The 26,076-nt window shown below is 35.7% G+C and overlaps 1 protein-coding gene across 1 annotated transcript; it reads left to right on the forward strand.

Annotated features, from left to right (window-relative positions):
• Window positions 1–1,194: 1,194 nt before the first annotated feature.
• LOC130220172 (thyroid receptor-interacting protein 11-like) lies at window positions 1,195–19,367 on the forward strand. The gene is made up of 5 exons (XM_056452551.1): window positions 1,195–1,246; window positions 11,063–11,647; window positions 11,716–12,315; window positions 12,786–15,973; window positions 17,295–19,367. The coding sequence occupies exons 1-5, from the start codon at window positions 1,195–1,197 to the stop codon at window positions 19,365–19,367; spliced, it is 6,498 nt and encodes a 2,165-aa protein (XP_056308526.1).
• Window positions 19,368–26,076: the final 6,709 nt, after the last annotated feature.

Below are 26,076 nucleotides of genomic sequence, written 5' to 3' on the forward strand. Positions count from 1 at the left end.
TAATTTTGACTTTAACCGTACATTTCTACTTTGCTCATTTTCTTCAATTCTCAGCTCTTATACTTTATAAACATCTAATTCACTCTTTCACCTTGACTTTATTTTTGTTGGTATTTTACTGTGATGAATAGAGTCAAATGTAACTTTTTTTCTATCATACAGAGAAACAAGATGCTCCAAATCCCCCTTATCCACAGCTCAAAATCCTCAGAAGAGAAAAAGCAGCTTAGAAAGACCTCCTATGAGTAAGTCTTTGCACAGAATAAACAACACATATTATTATATGTTACCTGTGTTTAAACTGTTTAATAAAAGTAAATACAACTAGTGCTGCTGCTAACAGCTATATTTATATTGATTAATCTATCAGTACATTTTAGCAGTTTTCATTACGTAATCTAAGCAATTCCATTTGTAGTGCCTGGACCATCTAATATGTCCGGTACTCTAAGAATTAGCTCATAAATTCAAATGAATTCAAAATTAATTCTCGGAGATTCGAATCAGAAGATTCAAATGACTGACTCACAGTCAGAAACAGGTCAACACGTACACTTACATCATCTATTGGTCCACCCTAATAGAAGTAAGCAGCGTGATTTAGCTTTAACAAATCTATGTTTTATTATTACGTGGCCAACAATAATAATATAAAACAGGATTTCAGTATTTATACAAGCGAGGTAGCAAGACCATATAGCTGAGGCAGTAACTTAGAAACACATACAACTCTGACAAGGGTCTTAAAATGAAACAAGTTTATTAAGCTAAACACACAGTACACTACTCTAAAAGACAAACGTACAGATACACACGCCCACACACACAGTTCTGGAATGGGTGAATGACTGAGGATGAACAACAAAGAGTCCCAAACGTCTCGCACTTGCTAAGTTCTTAGCATTGCAACCTGAGAAAACCACCAAGCAGAGAATCTGACTAAGGTTTACTACTTAAATTTAACACCAGCTTCAGCAAGGAGTGAACGTTGTTTGTGTTACTTGCATTTTGATGACCAGTCACACTCGTCAGCTGGTTGAGGAAAACTCCGGCGAAGCCGATTGGTTGCAGCGCGTTGACGTCAACACGCGGGAAGTTTGTTGAATGGGAATTCCTCCAGTGACTGCTCCGGCAGAATTACGAGACTTAGGAAGTAAGAGTTCAGAGAAGTTGAATGACTGACCCTACTGCTGGATGGGGCTGCGTCCGAGTGTTAACGGGAAAGCGGTTATACGAGCAGAGCAGGGTCAGACTGAGTTCATGCGAGTCGCGAGCGTACACAGAAGCAGCTTGAGCTCCTGTGAACGGGTTCTCGTTGACTTGGTGATGTAACGGCGGACAGACGCAGGCTTTACACGGGTAGTTCTTCCAAGAGCGATGTCCGGCAGGCGTGTTGTTAAGACGGGAAGCGTGCAACGCAAAGTTTGTGCGTAGAAACCCCTCGTGAAGCCAAAAGAAAGCCCTTAAACTTTCACCTCGTAAAAGTTTTATAGTGGCCAGAGTTTAGACCAGCCCACTCTGTGACTGTCCAATGGCAGTTATCAAAACTCAATAAACTCGGTAATTAACTACTATTTGCAGATACAGTTTTATCATTTAAACCAATGTTCTCTTAAGCCTTATAGCTTTAGTTTGACATCAAACATCACGGCCTTTATCAAATACAGTTAATTACATGCGTTACACACACTATGAAGTTTCATTTACATGCACCACATATATGGAATAAAATCACTGTCATAAATATTTTGTGCCTAAATAAAATTCACGCATCCGTAATTATAAAATCGTAAAGGAAAACGAAGCGTACTCGTAATTTTACGAGGGTACAATTCCAAAATCTGCGATTAGAACAGACACAGATACCACATTTTCTTTGTCTGTTTGTATACGACTGATAATTTTACGATGGGTGTACTTTACAAACACGAATTACAGTTTCACCACGGACACAAAGTCCTGATTACGAGTACGAATCAAACAGCGACACTTCACTGTCAAAATTACGTCACCGCTGTCACAGGCATTAATAAACAAGCGAGAGTCATCGATCACAACGGCGCGCCTGCTGGACGTTCGAGCTCCACACACACCGTCTCAGGTAAGATTTCTGTTATTCCCACTTTAAAAAATGTCCGTCATGAGCTGTAATAAAGGTTGAGACTTAATGAGGTCCAATTTCGCTGTGTTTCTTGGAAATTTTACAGAATCAAAATTAAGAACAGGCCGAGGATACAGAGCTAGCATTATGTCAGTTAACATTACAGGCAGCGAGCGCAGAGTCTCTCAGTGAATCACTGAACGGTGTTTAACTATAACATGACATCTGGTGATTAAGTCACCTATTTTAACTGTTTAAGTAACTCACAAACACCCTATAAGATCACCAGAGAACACAAACTAAATTAGACAGATTTATCCAGTATAGGTAGATAAAACAAAGAAAAGTTTACTCGTATCAATTAATTTTAAATAAACCAGAATAAGCTAATATAATGTGGTAATTAAACAATCACCAATATAGAACAAACACACAATAGTATACGGCTAAATGGTAATATAAATGTTTATGGTAATCGTTTATTAATTATAGTAATACAATATAATGTAACTAATAGTTTGATCAAGTAATATAACAAACAGATAATAACAAATAACATAAACATTTATATTAACAGTTACTAATACCTTACTTTGTACAAATTTAAAGATAATATAAAAATATATATCTGATCTTGTCATCTTCTTTCCATACATCAGATGACATACAGGTCTATTTCAGATGATTGCCCCTCATGTCTGGTTTTGTGGTCCGGGGTCACATTTAACATTTATTTATTTGATTCATAGTCTCATAAATATGTTTAACGTTACAGACTTCTAGTGAGCACAAACCCTCAAATATTTAAACTGCCTTTTGCTGATATCTTCATTACATAATAGATCAATGGTGGATCTGGCTTCAAAAAAGGTTCTTAATCAACAGATGTCATGTTATAGTTGAACACTGTTCAGTGATTCACTGAGAGACTCTGCGCTCGCTGCCTGTAATGCTAACTTGCATTATGCTAGCTCTCTATCCTCGGCCCGTTCTTAATTTTGATTCTGTAAAATGTCCAAGAAACACAGCGAAATTGGACCTCATTAAGTCTCAACCTTTATTACAGCTCATGACGGACATTTCTCAAAGAGGGAATAACAGAAATCTTATCTGAGACGGTGTGTGTGGAGCTCGAGTGTCCAGCAGGCGCGCCTCATGATCGATGTCTCTCACTTGTTTATTAATGCCTGTGACAGCGGTGACATAATTTTGACAGTGGAGTGTCGCTGTTTGATTCGTTCTCGTAATCAGGACTTCGTGTCCGTGGAGAAACTGTAATTCGTGCTTGTAAAGTACACCCATCGTAAATTTATCAGTCATATATAAACAGACAAAGAAAATGTCGTATCTGTGTCTGTTCTAATCGCAGATTTTGGAATTGTACCCTCGTAAAATTACGAGTACGCTTCGTTTTCCTTTACGATTTTATAATTACGGATGCGTGAATTTTATTTACGCACAACATATTTATGACAGTGATTTTATTCCATACCCATAGTGAATATACTTGCTTACATACGTAGTAAATCATACACACCTATTAGCAATAAAACATTAGAGCAAACACACTTTTAAACGTGAAATGTCCAAAAATCGTGCTGGCTTTTTGTACCGAAACAATACGAGTGTTATCTCCTTTTTTACAGCAAGAGAGAAGGGGGAGGATCACGCTCCCGAAGAGACACGCATGTGTCTTTCTTCTTTTGGGTGCAAGTTAATTAACATAGTCATGTGACGGTCAAATGGCTGGATCTTCCCGATGGGCCATGTACTTATTAATCCATGGTTACAACCCGTCCTTTGTTTTATAAAGTTGAAAGGAGAGTGTTTATTGGAATTAAGCTCTGGGTGATACTTAATTAAGAAGAAGACGAAGAGGGAACAATGAGGCTTTCATGACTGCTGGTTTTAACTCCGCTTAGAATATGGCTGAGTTTCTACACATTTATACCAAAAATCTATTAATTTTATATAAGATTTTATTTAATTCACAACTTTGATATTCAGTCGTGTACCAAGAAAAAGTACAAATGTAAACAAGTCCTTGACAACATGTCAAACTAAAATAGAAAAAAAAATGTAAATTATTATTGCAGTGCTTTATTTTCACATGTTCATTTGGTCAAACGCTTGCCAACATCGGGAGAACATGCAAACTCCACACAGAAATGCCAACTGACCCAGCCAGGACTCAAACCAGTGACCTTCTTGCTGTGAGGTGATAGTGCTAACCACTGAGCCACCATGCCACCCTTCTGACACAATCCACATTGTAAAAAAATTTTAAAAATCACATTGGAAATATCAAACTGAATTGAAAACATTCATCTGTCAAATTAATAATTACAGTAATGTACATCACACCTGCACATCTCTCGCAAATCAATAGCATTTCTGAGGCAAGTCAGAGACTGAGGCTAATTTAAATGACACAATGCACATTGCTCATGCTAGTGGTGTTGAAACAGTTGGCATTTTATTAAAAAGCGTGAAAACAAATATCAACAATTAATTATAATAATGTCGATTAACTATTAGCATTGAGTCAGAATGCCTCATTACTGACCAGGGGTCAGTTCCTCGAATGTGGATTACTCAATTAGCTGGATTTGGATATTCACAATTTGGCTTGATCCAGGATCATTTAGTTCTTTAAAACTAATCTGAGACTTGTAGTCATAGCAACAGTTATTGTAGCTCAAACCTGATAGGGAGCAGGCTCATTTATATAAACAGGATAAGATCGGGTCAGTTCAAGCAAAGATAATACTGAAAGGATGTACCAAATGCTGATATTTTCTTACAGTAGTAGTTATATACACTTGGGAAAATAGTAAATATATATTTTAACTATCTATCTATATATATATTTTAACTATCTATCTATATATATATCCATCTATCTATCCATCTATCCATCTATCTATCTATCTATATATATATATATATATATATATATATATATATATATATATATATAAAGTTAAAATATATATATTAATAAAACTTACGCAGAGCAACGCATTGGCGCAGTAGGTAGTGCTATCGCCTCACAGCAAGAGGGTCGCTGGTTCGAGCCTCGGCTGGGTCAGTTAGCGTTTCTGTGTGGAGTTTGCATGTTCTCCCTGCGTTCGCGTGGCTTACCTCCGGGTGCTCCTGTTTTCCCCACAGTCCAAAGACATGTGCTACAGGTGAATTGGGTAGGCTAAATTGTCCGTAGTGTATGAGTGTGTATGGATGTTTCCCAGAGATGGGTAGCGGCTGGAAGGGCATCCGCTGTGTAAAACAAATGCTGGATAAGTTGGTGGTTCGTTCCGCTGTGGGGACCCTAGATTAATAAAGGGACTAAGCTGACAAGAAAATGAATGAATGAATGAAAAGTTACGCAATCTGTACTCCGAAAGTACAAAGACCGCCACATGGTGTTTCAAAGAGAAAATGTATTGCTATGAACTTTTTAGATAAAAATGCAGACACAATATTCAACAACAAATGTGGAAAGTTATTGCGTGTCATATTTAACAAACCGTTTACTGCTAATTTTATGTAATTTTGCTCACATGGATAACTGAATATTAATCAGATGATGTCATTACGCTCGATGATTTCGAGGATCGATAGATCTGTCCTTCACATCACAGATCAGATCTCAGATCAGTTCATCCAGACATTTTAATCTGATTCGTGAACTTGTTTAAGAACCAAATTAGCCATTGATCAGTTATCAAGATAACAGATCCAGGATCTGCCAAATCATCTTAGACCATTTAAGTGAGGTATGAAGAACGGATCCCAGTATACAACTGCATCTGTTTACACCAAACCAGTGTTAAATTTGACAGCAAACTTTTGACTAAAATTCCATTTTAGTTTTAGTAATATTTTACTCTTCTGAATCATTTTAGTTTTAGTCATATTTTACTCTGAATCATTTTAGTTTTAGTCTAGATTTAGTCGCCTAAATTTCATAAGATTTTAGTCGACTATAAATCTAATCTTGATTTAGTTGACTAAATAATTTTAGCTTTAATTTAAGTGTAATTTATTAAATATTGTATACAATAATTTATACAAAATATTCTAACTTAAAATAAATAAAACATTACAATATGGAATATAGCTTTTCAAAGAAGACCAAAAATTAGATATGCAGTGTTTAGCCTCTGAAGCGAGCAGAGCACACACATCTAACGCCATCTTAATGAGAGCGCTTGATTGGTCAAATACATGCACATTTGTGTCAGAGCGTGGTGTTTAGTAAATATTCATATTAACCCTTATTTGTGTAATAAACAAACAAGTTGAGAATCAAAAGACAAGTGAAAGAGAAACCATATCAGAGCCGCACTGCTCTTAAAGTGACAGCGCACAATATTCCTGCTGCCGCCTGTTTTTATTATGATTCAAACAACAAATGGAGAAAATCCCTCACTGCTGTTGACTGAAGGACTGCTGTAGCTGAAGTTTTTTTTCTTACAGTGAAGATGCTTAAAGCACAGTTTGTTTCATATTGTTTTTATTCTATTGTATTTATTTCCCTTATTTACAGGGAGGAAAGTAAGTTGAAGTCAGAATTATTAGCCCTCCTGAATTATTAGTGACCCTTTCCACCCCAATTTCTGTTTAATAGAAACAAGATTTATTTTCAACCCATTTTTAATCATAACAGTTTTAATAACTCATTTCTAATAACTGGTTTCTTTTATCTTTGCCATGATGACAGTACATTATATTTGACTAGATATTTTTCAAGACACTAGTATTCAGATTCAAAGTGCGATTCAAAGGCTTAACTAGGGTATATAGGCAAGTCACTGAATAACAGTAGTCTCTTCTGTAGATAATCCAAAATATATATTGCTTAAGGGCGCAAATAATATTGAGCTAATAAAATAGGTTTCAAAATATTAAAACCTGCTTTTATTCTAGCAGAAATAAAACAAATAAGACTTTCTCCAGAAGAAAAAATATTATAGGACGTACTGTGAAAATTTGCTCTGTTAAACATTTGGGAAACATTTATATAAAAAAAAATAATTCACAGGAGGGCGAATAATTTTAACTTATACTAATAATCGTTTTGAATAATCTTGATTATGATTTTTCCCATAATCAAGGAGCCTTAATGTGACTGCAAGAACAGTAAACTACTAAACGTAGATCTTTGCAATTTATTTAGCAAACCCTTTAATTTAACGTGGTAAACTACTAGTCTTTTTTACCAGTCTGCAGGGGCGTCGCTAGACCCAATTCACTGAGGCACGTACCCCAGTGAAAATGTCCAGTGCCCCAGTAAATGCATTGAGATATGATTTACTTCATATGCAAGTGTATTTATTAAGAGTGGTCATTCCGAAATAAAGACGTTATTCTCTATGTGCATCTGAACCAACGCTGGTGAAAGCAATGTAATCAAAAAGCAAACTGACGCATCTCCGCGTGTGCGCAGAGAACCCGCGCGCCTCTCGCACGCGCTGCTCTTCTGAGAGTCCCGGTAGTAAACATGCGCGCCAAAAAAGCAGGCTGCTTGTTATGCGCCGCTCATGCGTTGGAAAACCAGCGTAACAGCCTTTTTTGTTTTGCAAGTGGACAAAACTAAAGTTTAAACAATATGATGGTGATCTTACTAAGCATGCCTCCTGAGTCAGGGAGGTAAAACTTAATAAACCTAATTATCTGCCATGTGTCAAGTCTACAACAGATAATCCTATAACACATCTTTTTTTTTGCATTTTATTGATTTGTCTATAGAATTTCATTCAAATGAAATTAATATTTATGCTAAAGTAATTTCTTAAATGATCTTAGCATCACTCCAGTTGTCTTAACATTGTTTTCCAGTTACATTTAAGATTATTTTGAAGAATAATCGTATAATAATGAGAATACTTTTATTTATAATATAATATACATATGTATATTATATTATAAATAAAAGTATTCTTATTATTATACAATTATTCTTCAAAATAATAGTGAATAATAGTGTATTTATATATATATATATATATATATATATAGTGTATTTATATATATATATATATATTTATATATATATATATTTATATATATATATATATATATATATATATATATATATATATATATATATATATATATATATATATATATATATATATATATATATATATATACACATTTTTTTTTAGGGGTGGGGGGGTGGGGGAAGGGGGTACGTGCCCCAGTAGAGCTTTATGTCTAGCAATGCCCCTGCCAGTCTGTTGAACATTTCATGCCATTAAATCATTGAATGGGCTTAAAATAGTTTAAATTCACATTGCGATGTCAATCTATAGCAAGCTTTACTGTTGGTGTTACAGTACATGGTGCTCGGCTGTATAGTAAATAAGTACAGTAATGAAATGATTGGCAAGTGATAATGTGTAATCTTGTAAAATGTGCTCTCAGTCTCATCGATCTGTTAGCTCACATAGAGGAATTATAAAGCGAATTATACATCAAATATAAAAGTGTGCTTCACTTCAAGGCAGTTCCGTTCTCTAGCATGCTGTATATTTTCCAAAACGTCCCTCAATCACATTCTCCATTTTTATTAGTCAATGAAAATGTCAGTGTATTTTATTATAGTTTTTGTCATTTTTACTTAATTTTATTAAGTTTCATCGGTAGAAACTTGTTTGTCACAGAAACTATGACAAAAAACATTTTGTCAATGAAATTAACACTGCCATGGAAAAGTATGAATGTAAACAAGCCATTGATAAAATATTAAACTCAAATTTAAAACATACTTAAAAAGAAAAAAAAATTGCCAACCTAATAATAAAATAAAATAGTGAGCATGTTCTTAATCACTGCAGGGCTGTATAATCACATTCATTAAGTCATTTATAATGCTAGCCATGCAATGACATATATTTTCATCTATGCTGTTTGACACAATCAACATTGTAAACACACAATAGAAATAAAGCAAAACCAAACTAAACTTAAAACATTCAAATGTAAATAATGTTATAATAGTTCTCAATGTCAGTACTCCCACCCCAGCATTTGAATATGTTTACTATTTCTCTTATTTAGACCGAATGAGATAACCCACCACTATCTCACAGCACTTCGTAGCTTTTTGATTTGGTTGCTAATTCATATGAATTTAGTAAAATTTGCTTAACCCCATGACAGTTGGGTTAAGGAGGGGTTTGGTGCAATGCCTCCTTTTAAAAATCATACATTTTTGTACAACTGAACTTGTACGAATTCTTACAAATAAGCCACTAAACTGACAAAATTGTAAAATGGCAAATTTCCTTGTGGATAACCAGATCATTAGATAAGAGCTCCATGCATGAACTGTGTTCCTACAGAGAGAGTCCCGTTTGTTGTTCTCTCAGCATAGGAAATCTTTAAAGGGCACCTATGGTAAAAAATCTACTTTTCAAGCTGTTTGGACAGACATATGTGCATGTATGGTGTATAGAGCGTCATATTGGGGTGATATAAACACACCCAGTGCTTTTTTTTCAATTTAGCAACATAAAAACGGTGGACCAATTGGAGCGGTTTTCAGATCGACCGCAACTTTACGTAGGAGTGCGGTCCCCCCGCCCACCGAATTGATTGACAGCTGCGCGCATTAACATATCCCGGTAGTCACGTGTATAATCATATCAGCAAAACCAGCATGCGCAAAGCAGCCGGGAATAAAAGGTGTGTTCAGTTCGCTAGGATCATCAATCATCATCAAATGTGATCAAGAGTGAGTTTTACATTGCAATGTCTGTCTGTGTGTGTGTGTGTGTGTGTGTGTGTGTGTGTGTGTGTGTGTGTGTGTGTGTGTGTGTGTGTGCACGTGAACTTTGTGTGACTCATTGATGCAACTGCACATCAAATACTCATTGGTAAAGTTCTTACTGTAGTATTTCTCACAAACGCTACGTGATCTGCTTCCTTTAAGTCTGTCTGTTGTCTGACGCAGCCGAGGGAGGAGATTAAGGCACGCAGAAAGGCACGTAGAAACGGTGGGCGGGGAGGACTAGCCTTAAAGAAGCAGTACACCAAAACCGCCACCCAGTGAAAAAATGTATGAATAGGAATTTAATAAAAGGTATTAAAAAAAATCTGATGGGTGTTTTGAGCTGAAACTTTACAGACACTTTCTGGAGACGCAAAACACTTCTATTAAATCTAAAAAAAGGGCTAACCTAGGTGCCCTTTAATTCTCATAGGAAATCTTTACTTCACCTAGGAATGTTAATCAGGGATTTGCACTACGCTTTAGACTGTGGCGTCTTCACATAGAGAAAACTTAAATTTCAAACCACATATTGCACCCTAAAATTCAGTTTGACTGTAACGCTCCCTCTTTCCCTTTGTCCACTTTGCAGGGCACTTGATGTCAAATTAGAACAAACGTAGGCAGGGAAACTTAAGCCCAGTGAAACTAAGCTTGTTTTTTCAAAAGTCAGCACACCAACAACTTCTCTTAATTCGAATAGTATTTAGAAATGTAAATGTTGGCTCATTTTGAAAATTCTGCCTTTAACAACTATGGGGTCTTTGCTTTCTCTGTCAGTCCATTGTCTTTAACAGACCCTGTACTGAATGTTTCAACTTCAGGTGTTCATTATGCTTTTACGGATGTGATATTACAAATCAACAGCATTTCTGAGGCGAGTCAGAGACTGAAACTAATTTAAATCACACTATGACATTGCTCATGCTAGTGGTGTTGATGAAATGGTTGCCATTTCATTAAAAACGTGAAAACAAATTTTAAATGGGCCAAACAACCAAGATTAAAAACATTATTGTCAACTAATTATCAGCAATGATTCAGAATGACTCAATACAACTGAATCTGTGGTTACAGCAAACAATCAATTATGTCTCTTGTCAGTTAATTTTTCTACAACTGTGATGATCTTAGTTGGATCAAGATTTTGATGTGATGAAATGTTACCCCTGTATGCGTTTCAGTGAGCAATGAGACTCCTCTGAGGATTGTTCTTCTGGGGAAAAGCGTATCAGAAAATAGTGTTGTGGGAAACTTGATCTTGGGCCGATCGGCGCTTGACAGTGAAGCTCCTCCAGATGTTGTGGAGAGAGTCGGAGGAAGACTGAAGCACAGACATGTGACGCTTATCAACAGTCCTCAGCTGCTACACAAACACATCTCAGATGATCAGATCACACAGATGGTCAGAGAGTGTGTGAGTCTGTCTGATCCAGGACCTCAAGTGGTGGTTCTGCTCCTCCAACATCAGCAGTGTTCAGCAGAAGATCAAGAGCGTGTGGAGAAGCTGCAGGACTCTTTCTCTGAGCGCCTTCTTCAACACACCCTGGTGCTCAGCACACAAGAGTCCACTGAACCCAATCAGATCCTGCAGAAGATCATCCAGAAGTGCTCAAACAGACACTTCAGTCTTCAGAGAAGCAGCTCTGCTGATCATCTTCTGCAGGCCTTTGAGGACATCGAGCAGAGCAATGAGGGACGACACCTGATATCTGCTCAATATGAAGCTTCTAAGTATTTCTCAGTGGAACAAGAGGCCACACAAAGAGGTGAGTGTGACATTATCTAATGTGTCTAGTGATGTTTACACTGTTTAATCTTCTTCCTCTACTTTCAGACTGTGAGAGGCTGAATGTGTTGGTGTGTGGGAGCGACGGCTCACAGAAATCCTCCATCTCAGAGCTGATCCTGCAACACACACACAGAAGATCAGAGAGTGTGAGGACAGACGTGGATCTTCATACTAGACTGATCAGTGTGCTGAAGCTTCCAGCTCTGTTCAACACTGGGTTCTCAGAGGAGGAAGTGATGCGTCAGACTCTCCGCTGTGTGTCTCGCTGTCATCCTGGAGTTCATGCTTTCCTCCTCATTATTCCTGATGCTCCACTCAATAATGAAGACAGAGCAGAAATGGAGGAGATCCAGAAGATCTTCAGCTCCAGAATCAACAAATACATCATGATCCTCATCATGCAGAATTCAGATCATCAGACAGCAGAACTCAATGAAGAAACAAAGGCTGTCATTCAGAGTTTTGGAGGAAGACATCATTACTTTAATCCTAAAACACAAGTGTCCACACTGATGGAGAACATTGAGAAGATGCTGGAAGAAAACAGAGGAGGCTTTTACTCCACTGAGACATTTCTGGAGGCGCAGATGAAAAATCTGATGAAATATGAAGAGAAGAAGAAACTTCACTCACTAGAGACCCAAAGTGAGCAAAAAAAGAAAAAGATAAAGTCAAGTATTTTTGTAATGGAGTAGTTAAATATGATTTTTAATCTAATATTTTAGCATATTATTACTTAATATTAAAAATATTCTAAAATATTTTTGTGGTATTTTTTGTATTTTGTACAGTAGAAGTGAAATTCAGAACAACATTCTACATTCAATAATTAAATTGGGCAAAATCAAAGGTCAAGCTTCAGTTTCATAGAGAAAACATTTTTGGCCATTCACATAACTACTCTTAACTTTTTTTTGTTGCAGTGGCAGAATCTTACTGCAATTTTATGAACATTTATTTTTAAAAAGTAGACATTTTGCTACAAATATATTTAGATTTAAATTAAAAATTAATTAAGATATTTTCTCTAACTTCATACGAAACACCACACACAGAAACAGATCTATAAATTTAGCCCTCATGGTTTAAAACTGGTGCATTTATATCTTTTACAGGTTCAGCAGAGAGTGAAGATGAACTGAGGATTGTTCTTCTGGGGAAAACTGGAGTTGGTAAAAGTTCAACAGGAAACACAATCTTAGGAAGAGACGTGTTTGCAGCAGGCACATCTCAAGAATCTGTCACTGAAAAGAGTCAGAGAGAATCATCTAAAATCAATGACAGACGCATCACTGTGATCGACACTCCAGGACTGTTTGATACTGAACTAAGTAAAGAGGAGATCCAGAGAGAAATCAGCAACTGCATCTCCATGATTTGCCCTGGACCACATGTGTTGTTCATCGTGCTCAGTTTAGGACAGAGATTCACTAAAGAGTCCAAATCTGTAAAGTTTATCCAGGAGACGTTTGGTGAACACTCTCTAATGTTTACTATGGTGCTCTTCACCAGAGGAGACTTCCTGGAGAATAAAACACTTGAAGAGTTTCTGGGGAAACCTGGATCTGTGGTCAGAAAACTGCTTGAAACTTGTGGAAACAGATACCATGTGATCAACAATAATCAGCCTGAAGACCGAACACAAGTGTCTGATCTACTGGAGATGATAGACAACATGGTGAAGGCAAACGGAGGAAGTTTCTACTCATGTAAGATGTTCAGAGAGATGGAGAGAGAAAAACAAGAACAACAGATGAAGATCCTGATGGACAGAGTCAGAGAAACAGAAGAAAAGATGAAAAGACTAGAGAAAGAGAAAGACAAAATGAAGATGATGATGGAGGAAAAACAACAGAAGCAAGAGAAAGAAACATTGGAGAAACTTAAACAAGAGAAGGACAGAATGAAAAGAGAAAGAGAAGATCTTCAGTCTAAACATGAAGAAGAAAAAAACAGGATGAAGATCCAGATCCAGCAAATGAATGGAAAAAGAGAAGAACTGATAAAAAAACATGAAGAAGAAAAAATGAAAATGACTTTGACAGAGCAACAAAATCTGGAGAAAGAGAGAAAGAGTAGAGAAGAACTGAAAAAAGAAATAAGCAAACAAGAGAAACAACAGAGAGAGACAATAGAGGAGATGAAGAGAGAACGAGAGACATTTAGACACGAAATAGAGGAGATGAGGAAAGAAAGAGAAAAACTTCAGACCCAACATAAGACAGAAACGAACCAACTGATGAAGAGAATAAAGGATGAACGAGAGAATTATGAAACAGAGAGAACAAGAAGAGAAGGAGAGTTTAATCAGAGAGAAGAACAATATAAAAGACAAATGAAAGAGAAAGAAGAAAGAGAGAAAAATATCTGTGAGGAGATGAAAAAAGAACATGAGAAATTGGAGAAACTGAAACTAGAAGAGAAGGACAGAACAAAAAAAGAGAAAGACATTACATCTAAACATGAGGAAGAAAAAAACAGGATGAAGATCCAGATAGAGCAAATTAACGGAGAAAGAGAAGAACTGATGAAGAAACATGAAGAAGAGAAAGAGAAAATGAAGACGATGATGGAGGAAGAGAAGAAGAGGAGAGAAGAACTGATGAAGAAACATGATGAAGAGAAAGAGAAAATGAAGACGATGATGGAGGAGGAACGACAGAAACAGGAGAAAGAGAGAAAGAGAGGAGAAGAACTGATGAAGACACACAAAGAAGAGAAAGAGAAAATAAGGATGATGATGGAGGAAGAGAAGAAGAGGAGAGAAGAACTGATGAAGAAACACGAAGAAGAGAAAGAGATAATGAAGATGGAGGAAGAGAAGAGGAGAAAAGAACTGATGAAGAAACATGAAGAAGAGAAAGAGAAAATGAAGACGGTGATTGAGGAAGAGCGACAGAAACAGGAGAAAGAGAGAAAGAGAAGAGAAGAACTGATGAAGAAACATAAAGAAGAGAAAGAGAGAATGAAGATGATGATGGAGGAAGAGCGACAGAGTCAGGAGAAAGAGAGAAAGAGAGGAGAAGAACTGATGAAGACACACGAAGAAGAGAAAGAGAAAATGAAGATGATGATGGAGGAAGAGAAGAAGAGGAGAGAAGAACTGATGAAGAAACATGAAGAGAAAGAGAGAACAAAGATGATGATGGAGGAAGAGAAGAAGAGGAGAGAAGAACTGATGAAGACACACAAAGAAGAGAAAGAGAAAATGAAGATGATGATGGAGGAAGAGAAGAAGAGGAGAGAAGAACTGATGAAGAAACATGAAGAAGAGAAAGAGAGAATGAAGATGATGATGGAGGAAGAGAAGAAGAGGAGAGAAGAACTGATGAAGAATCATGAAGAAGAGAAAGAGAGAATGAAGATGATGATGATGGAGGAGGAACGACAGAAACAGGAGAAAGAGAGAAAGAGAGGAGAAGAACTGATGAAGACACACGAAGAAGAGAAAGAGAAAATGAAGATGATGGAGGAAGAGAAGAAGAGGAGAGAAGAACTGATGAAGAAACATGAAGAAGAGAAAGAGAGAACAAAGATGATGATGGAGGAAGAGAAGAAGTGGAGAGAACAACTGATGAAGAAACATGAAGAAGAGAAAGAGAGAATGAAGATGATGATGGAGGAAGAGCGACAGAGTCAGGAGAAAGAGAGAAAGAGAGGAGAAGAACTGATGAAGAAACACGAAGAAGAGAAAGAGAAAATGAAGATGATGATGGAGGAAGAGAAGAAAAGGAGAGAAGAACTGATGAAGAAACACGAAGAAGAGAAAGAGAAAATGAAGATGATGATGGAGGAAGAGAAGAAGAGGAGAGAAGAACTGATGAAGAATCATGAAGAAGAGAAAGAGAGAATGAAGATGATGATGGAGGAAGAGCGACAGAAACAGGAGAAAGAGAGAAAGAGAAGAGAAGAGGAGTTTAAAGAAAGAGAAGAACAAAATAAAATACAGATTAGAGGAAAACAAGAGGAATGGGAGAAACAGAAACAAGAGGACGAGAAGAGAAGAGAAGAAAAACAGCAGATTTCAGATGAACAGATTCAGAAACTCAAGAGTGAAACAGAGGGAATAATCAAAGAGAAAGAGAGAAAGGAAAGAGAGAGACAAACACAACTAGAGGATTCAGAGAAGAGTTTGAAAGAAGAAAAAAAGATGAGAGAAGATCAACAAAAGAGTTTTAAAGAGAAACTGAAACTGCTCGAAAAACAGCATAAAGAAGAACGAGAGCAGTGGAGAAAAGAAAATGACAGAGAGAAAGAGAAGATAATGAGGAAAATTAAGTCTGAAACTGATAATTCACTACAGGTGAGTGTTATTGTCAGCTTTCATCTTTCAGGGCTCAACAGTGCGACCATTACACTCGCATTTGTTGTCACTTGTTGTTCAATCGTGTCTAACCACTTATAGTATTGACCTGCCACCTTGTCAACATTTAAAGTCTTGCATTCAGATTAGTTTTGCTTTCATTTTCTCTCAGTGTGCGGTCGAGAGTAACACACGTGTGTTTTAATTCTGTGGCTGATTTAAATGTTGAAATATTTGTCTATAAGTGCTCTATTTTTACTTAAGCTCTATATTTGTAAATATTCAAGGGTCGTTTGATTATCATAAGTTTTATACCACTTGTATTTTGTTGTACAAACACTTCTTCATGGCTTACATGTTATACTGATGGTGTAACAAATATGATATATTTGCTAACATTCAATTCAAATAGTCTCAATAGATTTTCCTCATCTGCATATTAAGATTTGCATACAAATTGTGTACATTAGTAAAATTGTACTGCTAGAGTGAATTGAACATTTTAAAGTAAATATGAATATGTACATACTGTCCCCCTATTTGTTATAGTTCTACAAAAAAAGAAAGATATTTAGAAGAACAATCGCCAGTCACTTAAGTTACCCAAACTGCTTTACGCTGTTCTTATGCTATTGGGACAATACAATTGGTTGGGACAGAATAATAATTATTGTGCCTATTATATGAAGTATTTTCATAGCAGTTTAAACTCCCCCTTCAATATGTACAACAAGAAACAAAAAGCTGCAGTTTACACTGCATATAGTCTGTGGAAGAATGAGTGAGTGCGTGTCTAACCCTCGGCCATACACAACAACCACAGATATATTTCAGCAGCTGATGTGTGACACAATAAACGTGCTGATTAGCATTATCACTGGTGACGGTGACAGGTAATGCTTGAAATATAAACATCATGTCTGGTGTCCTCAGACGCATCAATTATGTCAGGTTTCTGCTTTTTTTCTTGTGCTTGAATGTTAAAAGGGCCCTCCTATGAATTGTCAGTCACTGAAATGGCCCGCCGCCAATTTGAGTTTGAGACCCCTGGTTTAAAAGAAAGGACGGTATTATTTGGTCCAAAAGGAAACTTTCATTGGTAGAGGCATTTCCATATTCAGAGAGCTGAAATATCAGCTATTTAAAAATTAAGTTTATCAGAAAATTTAAGTGCTTTGATAAACAGTTTCATCTTTGCACATGAGTGTGTTGTTGTGTCTTTCTTTACATTGTCTTACTTTTCCCACGTGGAAAAAACAGTAAAGATCTCAAGGGTCTTCTACATATTTCTTACTGGTTTATTTGTGTTGAATCCTCAAAGGTCGCAGCCTACAGGAAACTGGAGACTATATACAGCGAGTGGTCCTGGAGTCTCCACAATGCCATGATGGAAATTGAGAACAAACTACACAACCAAATAGAAAATGAAGCAATTCAGGAGGTTAAAGAAACTGATCTTCAAACAGAACTGAAGACGACCAGTGAAGAAGTGGAAAAATACATGACTGAATTCTTTGAGAAAGACACAGATAAATATATACTGATTCAGTCGAAAACATCATTTAAAACCAAAATCAAGGAGCTTCAGGAGAACGTTTTGAGAGAAGCAAAAAATAAATTAAATGAGATTCTTCAGCAACATGACATGAATAGAAAGATTGATGCTCAGAGGAAACATCATGAAAACACTCTCTATGCAAAGTGCAAAAACCAATCTGAAATAACTTCTGAAAAAATAGTGAAGAGCAAATTTTATTTGATTTGGGAACCGAGTATGAAAGATATCATCAGAGACACTTCTGCAATCAGAGAGATCGACATAATGCGAGATGTGAGAAAGACCCTCAGTGACATCTATGAAAGTGCTCCTGTAGACCAATGGAAGGACAGCAGGGATATTTTCAAAGTAAAAAGATATTCAGAATATGTTTGGCTGAAAAGAAACTACAGACGCAGTGGCCTACTACAATTTACAATTGAGTGGTTTGGTTACATTCTGTCTAAAGTAGATGAAGCCCAGATCAGATCATTCGTCTCAGATGTTGTTCATCAGACAGACAGAATGATTCAGTCATTTAACATTACAAAGACGGGCTACAACATCAGCCTCATTCAACAACTCATATATTACATCAACACAAGAGAATCAGAACATGAGGAAGGAGCAGTGAAATATGTGTTCAAGGATGAGTTCTTCATTGATTTGGTTTATTCCATCTGTAACAGAGCAAACAAGACGATCACTGACCAACACACACTCTTCAGAGAAGCCAATGATCCTGAAATATACTTAAAAAATAAACGAGAAGAGTACTATAGTATTTTCCAGAAATACTGTCATGGAGCAAAATCAGCTGCTATTTTTGCTGAGATCATCTGTCAGAAACTGAAGGAGCCCATAGAGCAGAGCGTCTACAAGAAAACTGCCAGAGATTTAGCCGATGAAATAAGATCAAACTGTGAATCACTGAATGGAAACAGAACAAATCTGGAGAAACACATCCTGAAGACACTGGCAGAAGAGGAGGACTTTGACAAATACATGAACTACATTCATCATCCCAGAGAACACTTCAAGAGTTTCATCAGAGATGAAGTCAGTCGCTACATCAAAGACAAGTTCAGAGTCAGTCAATATTTACCCAAGATAAACAAGAACATTAAACTCCTGCAGCAGAAGATCATGAACGCAGCACATCAATCTACTGAACATGTTCAAGTCAACAGTGGAGATGTTGGTTTGTGGTTGAAGAGTTTCACACAGCAGCTCTCAGATCAGCTGATCTTCTCTGAAAAAGACCTCAGTGAAGTCAAACATGATGATGTTGATGATTTCAGACTCCTAGAAGATGTGATCAGACAAGAGCTTCCTGCTGTAATGTCAGACATCAAAGGGAGATTCAACAAAGACACATTTCCAGTAAAGCTGGACTATAAGTTCAGGCCAGATGAGCTTCTGATTGATCGTCTCTGTCAGTGCTGTTGGGTTCAGTGTCCATTCTGTGGAGCCACCTGCACAAACACCACAGAGGGCCATCATGGAGATCACAGTGTTCCTTTCCACCGTGTAATTGGACTAAATAGACAGTTTTGTGCAGGAACAAGAAACTTGTCTATTACCATCTGCACATCAGCAGTGGCCAGTGATCAATCTTTTAATCTCACTGCCTCACCTAAATCAGTCCCCTGGAGAGATTACAGAACAGCAGGAGGAGTTTATGCAGACTGGAGCATCACTCCTGATCTCTCTGAACTGCCCTACTGGAAGTGGTTTGTCTGTAGATTCCAGAAAGATCTGGAAAAATACTACAGTAAAACATTTGAGAAGAAAGGTAATATACCAGTCGAATGGAAAAAATACACAAAACGAGATGCTGCTAAGAGTTTGGATTAATACATCTAATGGAGGAGAAGAAAGAAACTGAATCAGTTATTACTTGCATACGTTCATCAACGAGAGTCTCATCTACAGCTCAGATTAGTTGTATCAAATACACTGAACTCTAAAGACAATATTTAATTCTTTATAAAAGAAATCTGCCAAACCACATATTTCAGAATAAATGACTGATCTGAATAACTAGACGCTTGATGACCAATCAAACAAATGTATGATTATAACCAGTCATTTATTATTTGTTTTATAGTTGGTTGTGTGTGTGTGTGTGTGTGTGTGTGTGTGTGTGTGCGTATCCAGTAGGGCTGCTCGATTATGAGAAAAATCACAATTCTCGAATATCACGATTTTTGAAAACGATTATCAGTCGAAGTCAAAATTATTCGCCCTTCTGTGAATTTTTTATATAATTTATATATTTAATATATTTCCCATATAAATATTTCCCAAATGTTTAACAGAGGAATTTTTTTACAGTATTTCTTATCATTTTTAAATACTTTGAAACCTATTTTAATATCTCAATATCATTAGCCCCTTTAAGCAATATATATTTTTGATTGTCTGCAGAAGAAACTACTGTTATACAATGACTTGCCTAATTACACTAATTAAGCCTTTGAATGTCACTTTAAGCTGAATACTAGTATCCTGAAGAATATCTAGTCAAATATAATGTACTGTCATCATAGCAAAGATAAAAGAAATCAGTTATTAGAAATGAGTTATTAAAACTATTATGATTAAACTGTGCTTTAAGCATCTTCACTTTAAGAAAAAACTTTAGCTACAAAAGTCCTTCAGTCAAACAGTGAAAGATTTTCTCCTTTTGTTTGATTAATAATGATAAAAACAGGCGGCAGCCAGTAATATCCAGCTGCAGGCCCGCAGAACCACACACGTTTTAGGCACACACAATCTGGCACACACAATCTAGGCAAACCATATATGGTTACGGCCGATATTAATGTTATTAACGTCTTCTTGGACATCGTCATCAATATATTTTGATATATATGGTTAATAAATATTGTACACAAACAATAGTGTTTACTTTATTTCACAAATATTGCGATCAAGACGGGCGAATGGGGGGAATGTTGTTTCCGATCAAATTCAATTATAATAGACTGAACAGTTTTCTATCAGTCATTATTATCTGACAGAGTCAGTATAGCAGATACTCGTTTGCTGGCTTTGCTGAAAGATCTAAATTGGACAGGTTTAATTTACATAATGGATTCATTTATAATGAAGGAAATGATAGCAAGTTAATATAGGCAATATTACATTTTATATGTAATAAAAATCTTTTTACATGTAAGAAATGTATAACACTATATTAATATTTTACTCAAGCGATTTAATAGTGTGTATTTGCTTAATTTTCTAATAACTTTTTCATTAATGATTTCCCACAATAAATACTATAGTAATTTATATTTAGCAAAATATTGTTTTTAAACCAACATTTTGCGATAGAAACAAATTAACTATTAATAATTAATTTAAAAAAAACAATAGGTAAATATATATATATATATATATATATATATATATATATATATCAGCTGTGACAGTTTAGTAAAAGATATTAGTTTATAGTCAGATAATCAGTTAAGATAATCTGTTTATAACTATATTATATATTGTTTAAATGATTAACTATAGTAATTCATTTTAATGTGACACATTATTGTTTGCTTTTTATATTTTACAACAAAGTTATTTTAACCAAGTTTGATAATATTAAAATCCTAAAATTAGTTTATTACACTTAATCCTACAATTAGACGGTCTATTATGTTTTCTTTGTGTATGTGGACACGTGAATAAAGTCATAAGTGTCCTTGACCAATTATTTTTATTTACATAATTTGAATTCAGAAACTGCAGAGATGCTAAAATGATCGTTACGATATAATAATTATGACTGAAATGGGAAATCATATTTGTAATTCAATAGGTGGCAATAATGCTAAGGAGTTAGTTACCATATATGGTTTGCCTAAATCGTGTGTGCTAGATTGTGCGTGCCTGAAACGTGTGTGGTTCTGCAGCTGGATATATCTCGCGGCAGCAGGAATATTGTGCGCTGTCACTTTAAGAGCAGTGCGGCTCTGATATGGTTTCTCTTTCACATGTCTTTTGATTCTCAACTTGTTTGTTTATTACACAAATGAAGGTAAAAATGAATATTTACTAAACACCGCACTCTGACACAAATGTGCATGTATTTGACCAATCAAGCGCTCTCATTAGGATGGCGTTAGATGTGTGTGCTCTGCTCGTCTCCGAGCCTGTCCGAGGCTAAGCGCGGCGCGCGCACACACACAACAGCACGTGCTCTTTCGCGCTATTAAAAATATGAATGATTCGAACGTACATCAATGAATCATGCACACCACATGCTGCAAACGTTACATTACAGTACATGCTTTTAGTCATTTTACCGAGAATCTGAGCTTTGCAGAGTAACAAACGTGTACAACTGGAAAGGGGGCGATATATAATGCAATAATCGTTTTTCTCGATTAATGGTTTTTCATACTCGTTAGAAGCCAAAATCGAAATCGAAACCGGATTTTCGATGAATTGCAGAGGCCTAGTATCCAGGTAGGTGTTTTCTGTGGATGACGGTCTGGATGTTGTGATTGATTCTCCTTCACACATATAAAGTCTGCCCAAACACTCAGTCATGTTTTCTATTTCTGTTTGTCATTTTGTCACCGAGTTTCATGCCAAAGTGATAACTGTAATTAAGATTTGCTTGACTGGTTTGATTTGTGATTTGCTGATTACGGTGTTTTAGACCAAACCACTTGCAAATACTTGCTCTGCTTAAACATGTTTATTTCTACTGCCAATATTGCCAAAAAAAGAAAGTCTTTCAACTCTTAATTCCTACTCAAATGCAATTGGAGATGTCAAGAAAGTTTCCCACTTTCATATATACACACATATATATAGCATGCTTTTCAAGTAGTTTCAAATCAATTTGTTGTATAAAAATGTTCTTTTTTTGACAATACCAAATTGTTGATAAAGGGCTTGTTTTTGAAGGATTTAACCAAAATGTCCTAAATTTACTTTAAAAATGTAACTTTAATCTCTTATTACAATGACATTATTCTCATATTTTTCTCATACGTTCAACTTTATTCTGGTAATATTCACTCACTCACTATAATTTGGCTTAGTTCCTGATTTAGAGGCAGGGATGGATATATATATATATATATATATATATATATATATATATATATATATATATATATATGTATATATATATATGTATATATATATGTATGTATATATATATATATATATATATATATATATATATATATATATATATATATATATATATATATATATATATATATGTGTGTGTGTGTGTGTGTGTGTGTGTGTGTGTGTAATTAGGCAAGTTATTGTATAATGATGGTTTGATCTGTAGACTATTGGAAAACTTCTTCAGGATACTAGTATTCAGCTTAAAGTGACATTCAAAGGCTTAATTAGTGTAATTAGGCAAGTCATTGTATAACAGTAGTTTCTTCTGCAGACAATCAAAAATATATATTGCTTAAAGGGGCTAATGATATTGACCTTAAAATGGTTTTAAAAAATTATTCAAAACTGCTTTTATTCTAGCCAAAATAAAAATAAGACTTTCTCCAGAGGAAAAAATATTATCAGACATGCAGTGAACATTTCCTTGCTCTGTTAAACATCATTTGAGAAATATTAAAAAAAAGAAAAGGGGGCTAATAATTCTGACTTTATGTGTATATCAATTGCTGTTGTTGTTATTATTATTAATAATTTACTACTTAATATTATTATCTAATTTTACACCATTTGATTTATATTTTATAAGTTTACAAAATTAGGTAATGACATAATATGAACTTTAAAGTTCAAACAGACTGCAAAGTCAGCAAAAAAAAACAAAAATTTGCAATACTTCTAAATTTCTTTATAATAAATATTTTAAATAGGGGTTTACCTTTAAAATGTTTCTTTAGAACTTTAGCTGACCATAATGCCCTATTGATATAATATCTTTAATATCCATGCATCTAATAGCCAAAATAGCGTATTGTGGTCTTCTGAGTTACAGAACGTTAGCATCCTTATTTTTAGGGGTGTCAAAATTAATTGTTTCTTCGGTGCACCGCGATGCAGATGTGGACAATTCGGTATCAGTTCAGTAATAATCATAACCGGTTATTACGTACTGACGTCATTTATCTCATTTGCGCTATGTCACCGTAGCTTACAATGTAGAGGGAGACGAGCACGAGTACACTGAAAAAAATTATTCAAAGATGATTCCTTGGATTTACTAAAAAAAATTTACGTTAAGTGGTTGTAAACAATGTGTTGAATTTAAACAAACAAATTAAGTTGAATATTGCTCAATTTAATTTGTTTGTTTAAATTCAACACAAATAAATTGTTTACAACAGTTTTGCATGCAACACTTTTTTCAGTGTATTTACAACGCTCAAACTACTTAACGCAGAAACTGTGCATGTATTCATTGTGTGTGTGTTTGCAGGACAATTTTTGACTGACACTTACAGCAGAAGATCCCATTTCACTGCGATTGAGAAAATGAAAGTAGTCATTTTCTCTCTCATTCTCTCACTCTCTCTCTCACTGTGGCCCATTTGACCTGCTGGCATGACTTTTCCTCTCCTCTCGGCTGTTACAGCGATAACTCTGAATACAGACACGAGCGCGTGTCTGCAGTTTTCTCCGCTGCGTCTATCATGGATTACTGTGATCGCCGCTGCCGTATATCAGTGTCATTCATTTGTGAAGAGTGCCTTGGTAGACAATGCTCAGAAAGCGAGCGTGATATTTCTATTTGTTTATTTGCTATAAATGCTTGTGTTGTTTAAAGATACAGTTCATATATCTGACTGATATTAAAGGACAAAATTGTATTACAAATAGTATATAAATATATTTATAAATTTTATCACAAGAATTGCTGCTGTGAAAAAAATATAAAACTGTGTATGGAAAGCACGTCAATGCACCGTGATGCACCGAGATATCGAATTGAACTGAATCGGTGGCATGATAATCGTAACCGAACCGTGAGACTAGTGTAGGTTCACACCTCTACTTATTTTATTTATTTACTTATTTATTGCATCAGATATATTGTTTAATGAAAGCCAGTGCCAATATTTCATTGCTGCTCATTATTAATGTCATTTTAATAAAAAGGGCAAAGTAAACATTCATTAAAAAAAAGTTTGCTTTCTAACTCGTTCAGTTGGACTTTCTGTAAAGCATAACACCGAGTGTATGTACTTGATATAGATACTCCGCAACGATAGATGTTTTGATAACTGCTTGTGTAGGCTATTTGATTTGTTTGCACACTGTCTCGGTTATATTGTGTGATGGAAGAATTGTTCAGGCGCGTGCTGGTTTGAGTCCAGATGTAAGCTACGTGGCCAAGACAGCGCTTCAGTTATGAGTCTATTCAGTATGATTCCGCCTATCCCAGCTTCTGTTACTACATGTACAAGTGCATCAATGATGAAGACTGTTTAAATTTTATTTTTTGTTCTAAGACGAGCTTGGTTAGCCTATCTTTGACTGGACGGCTCTCACCGTAGTGCCTAAATAAGAGACTGTCCTGGGAAAATTGGGACATTTGATCACCCTTATGGGTGACTAAAACGGGGCTATTCATTATTCTGATTGGGCTACAGCCACTCTGAGCCCCAGTTTACCAGCGTGTCACTGTTTTAGAACAGCAGCGAACTTAAAGGAATACTTCAAATTATCGACAAGAGAAAGCATAATGCAAAGAGCCATTTCCTGCATCACAGCGCAAATTAATTCTTCAGCCAATCAAGGACCCCCTTCTTCCGTCGGCCCTGGGGCTTCAGACCCACCTAGCCCTTATGTTAATCCGGCCCTGATCAGAAGACATCGCAACAAAATGAACCGCCGATTACTCTGGCAGGTTTTATGAGTTTTTATTCCCTTCCAGCCGCAGCCTAGCACTGGGAAACACCAACACGCTCTCTCATTCACACACACACTTGTACACTACATCCAATTTAGTTTTTCCAATTCACCTATACCTCATGTCTTTGGTCGTGTGTGGAAACCGGAGCTCCCGGAGAACACCCATGCCAACACGGGGAGACATGCAAACTCCACACAGAAACACCAACTGACCCAGCCGAGGCTCAAACCAGCAAACCACCACTCTCATATTTTGACTTTGTAAAAACATTTATAACTTAATTCATATAATATTTTGATTTATTTTCGTAATTTGTACTTTTTTGAAAAGATCATCACTTCAATCTCGTAATCTAAGCTGTTTTTTTTTTACATGGCACTAATATGCCATCATATCTTTACCCTTATTTTCCAAAACAATTGTTAGCATGACATTTAGTATTTGACCTTAGGAACCGAATTTATTTTTTATTTTTTGTCATGTTATATTTTTATATACAATTATTTAACTATTTATGATTGTGAACAGGGCAAAAACAATCCTCATTCACTTATTATTGTTTTGCCCTACTCAATGCAAAAAAATAATAATTTACTTTGCTGTCTATGGAGAGTCTGAGAATTCTCAGATTTACTAATTAAACATATCTTAATTTGTGTTCTGAAGATAAACAAAGGTCTAAGAGGTTTAATAATTAAGTAA

This window comes from Danio aesculapii, unplaced genomic scaffold (genome assembly GCF_903798145.1).
Source record: "Danio aesculapii unplaced genomic scaffold, fDanAes4.1, whole genome shotgun sequence".
Taxonomy (NCBI): Eukaryota; Metazoa; Chordata; class Actinopteri; order Cypriniformes; family Danionidae; genus Danio; species Danio aesculapii.

Coding starts and splice junctions, on each gene's coding strand:
- LOC130220172 (XM_056452551.1), top strand. CDS start 1,195: ATGGGGCTGCGTCCGAGTGTTAACGGGAAAGCGGTTATACGAGCAGAG. Junction 1,247..11,062: donor GGTTATACGAGCAGAGCAGG/GTCAGACTGAGT, acceptor TATGCGTTTCAG/TGAGCAATGAGACTCCTCTG. Junction 11,648..11,715: donor ACAAGAGGCCACACAAAGAG/GTGAGTGTGACA, acceptor CTCTACTTTCAG/ACTGTGAGAGGCTGAATGTG.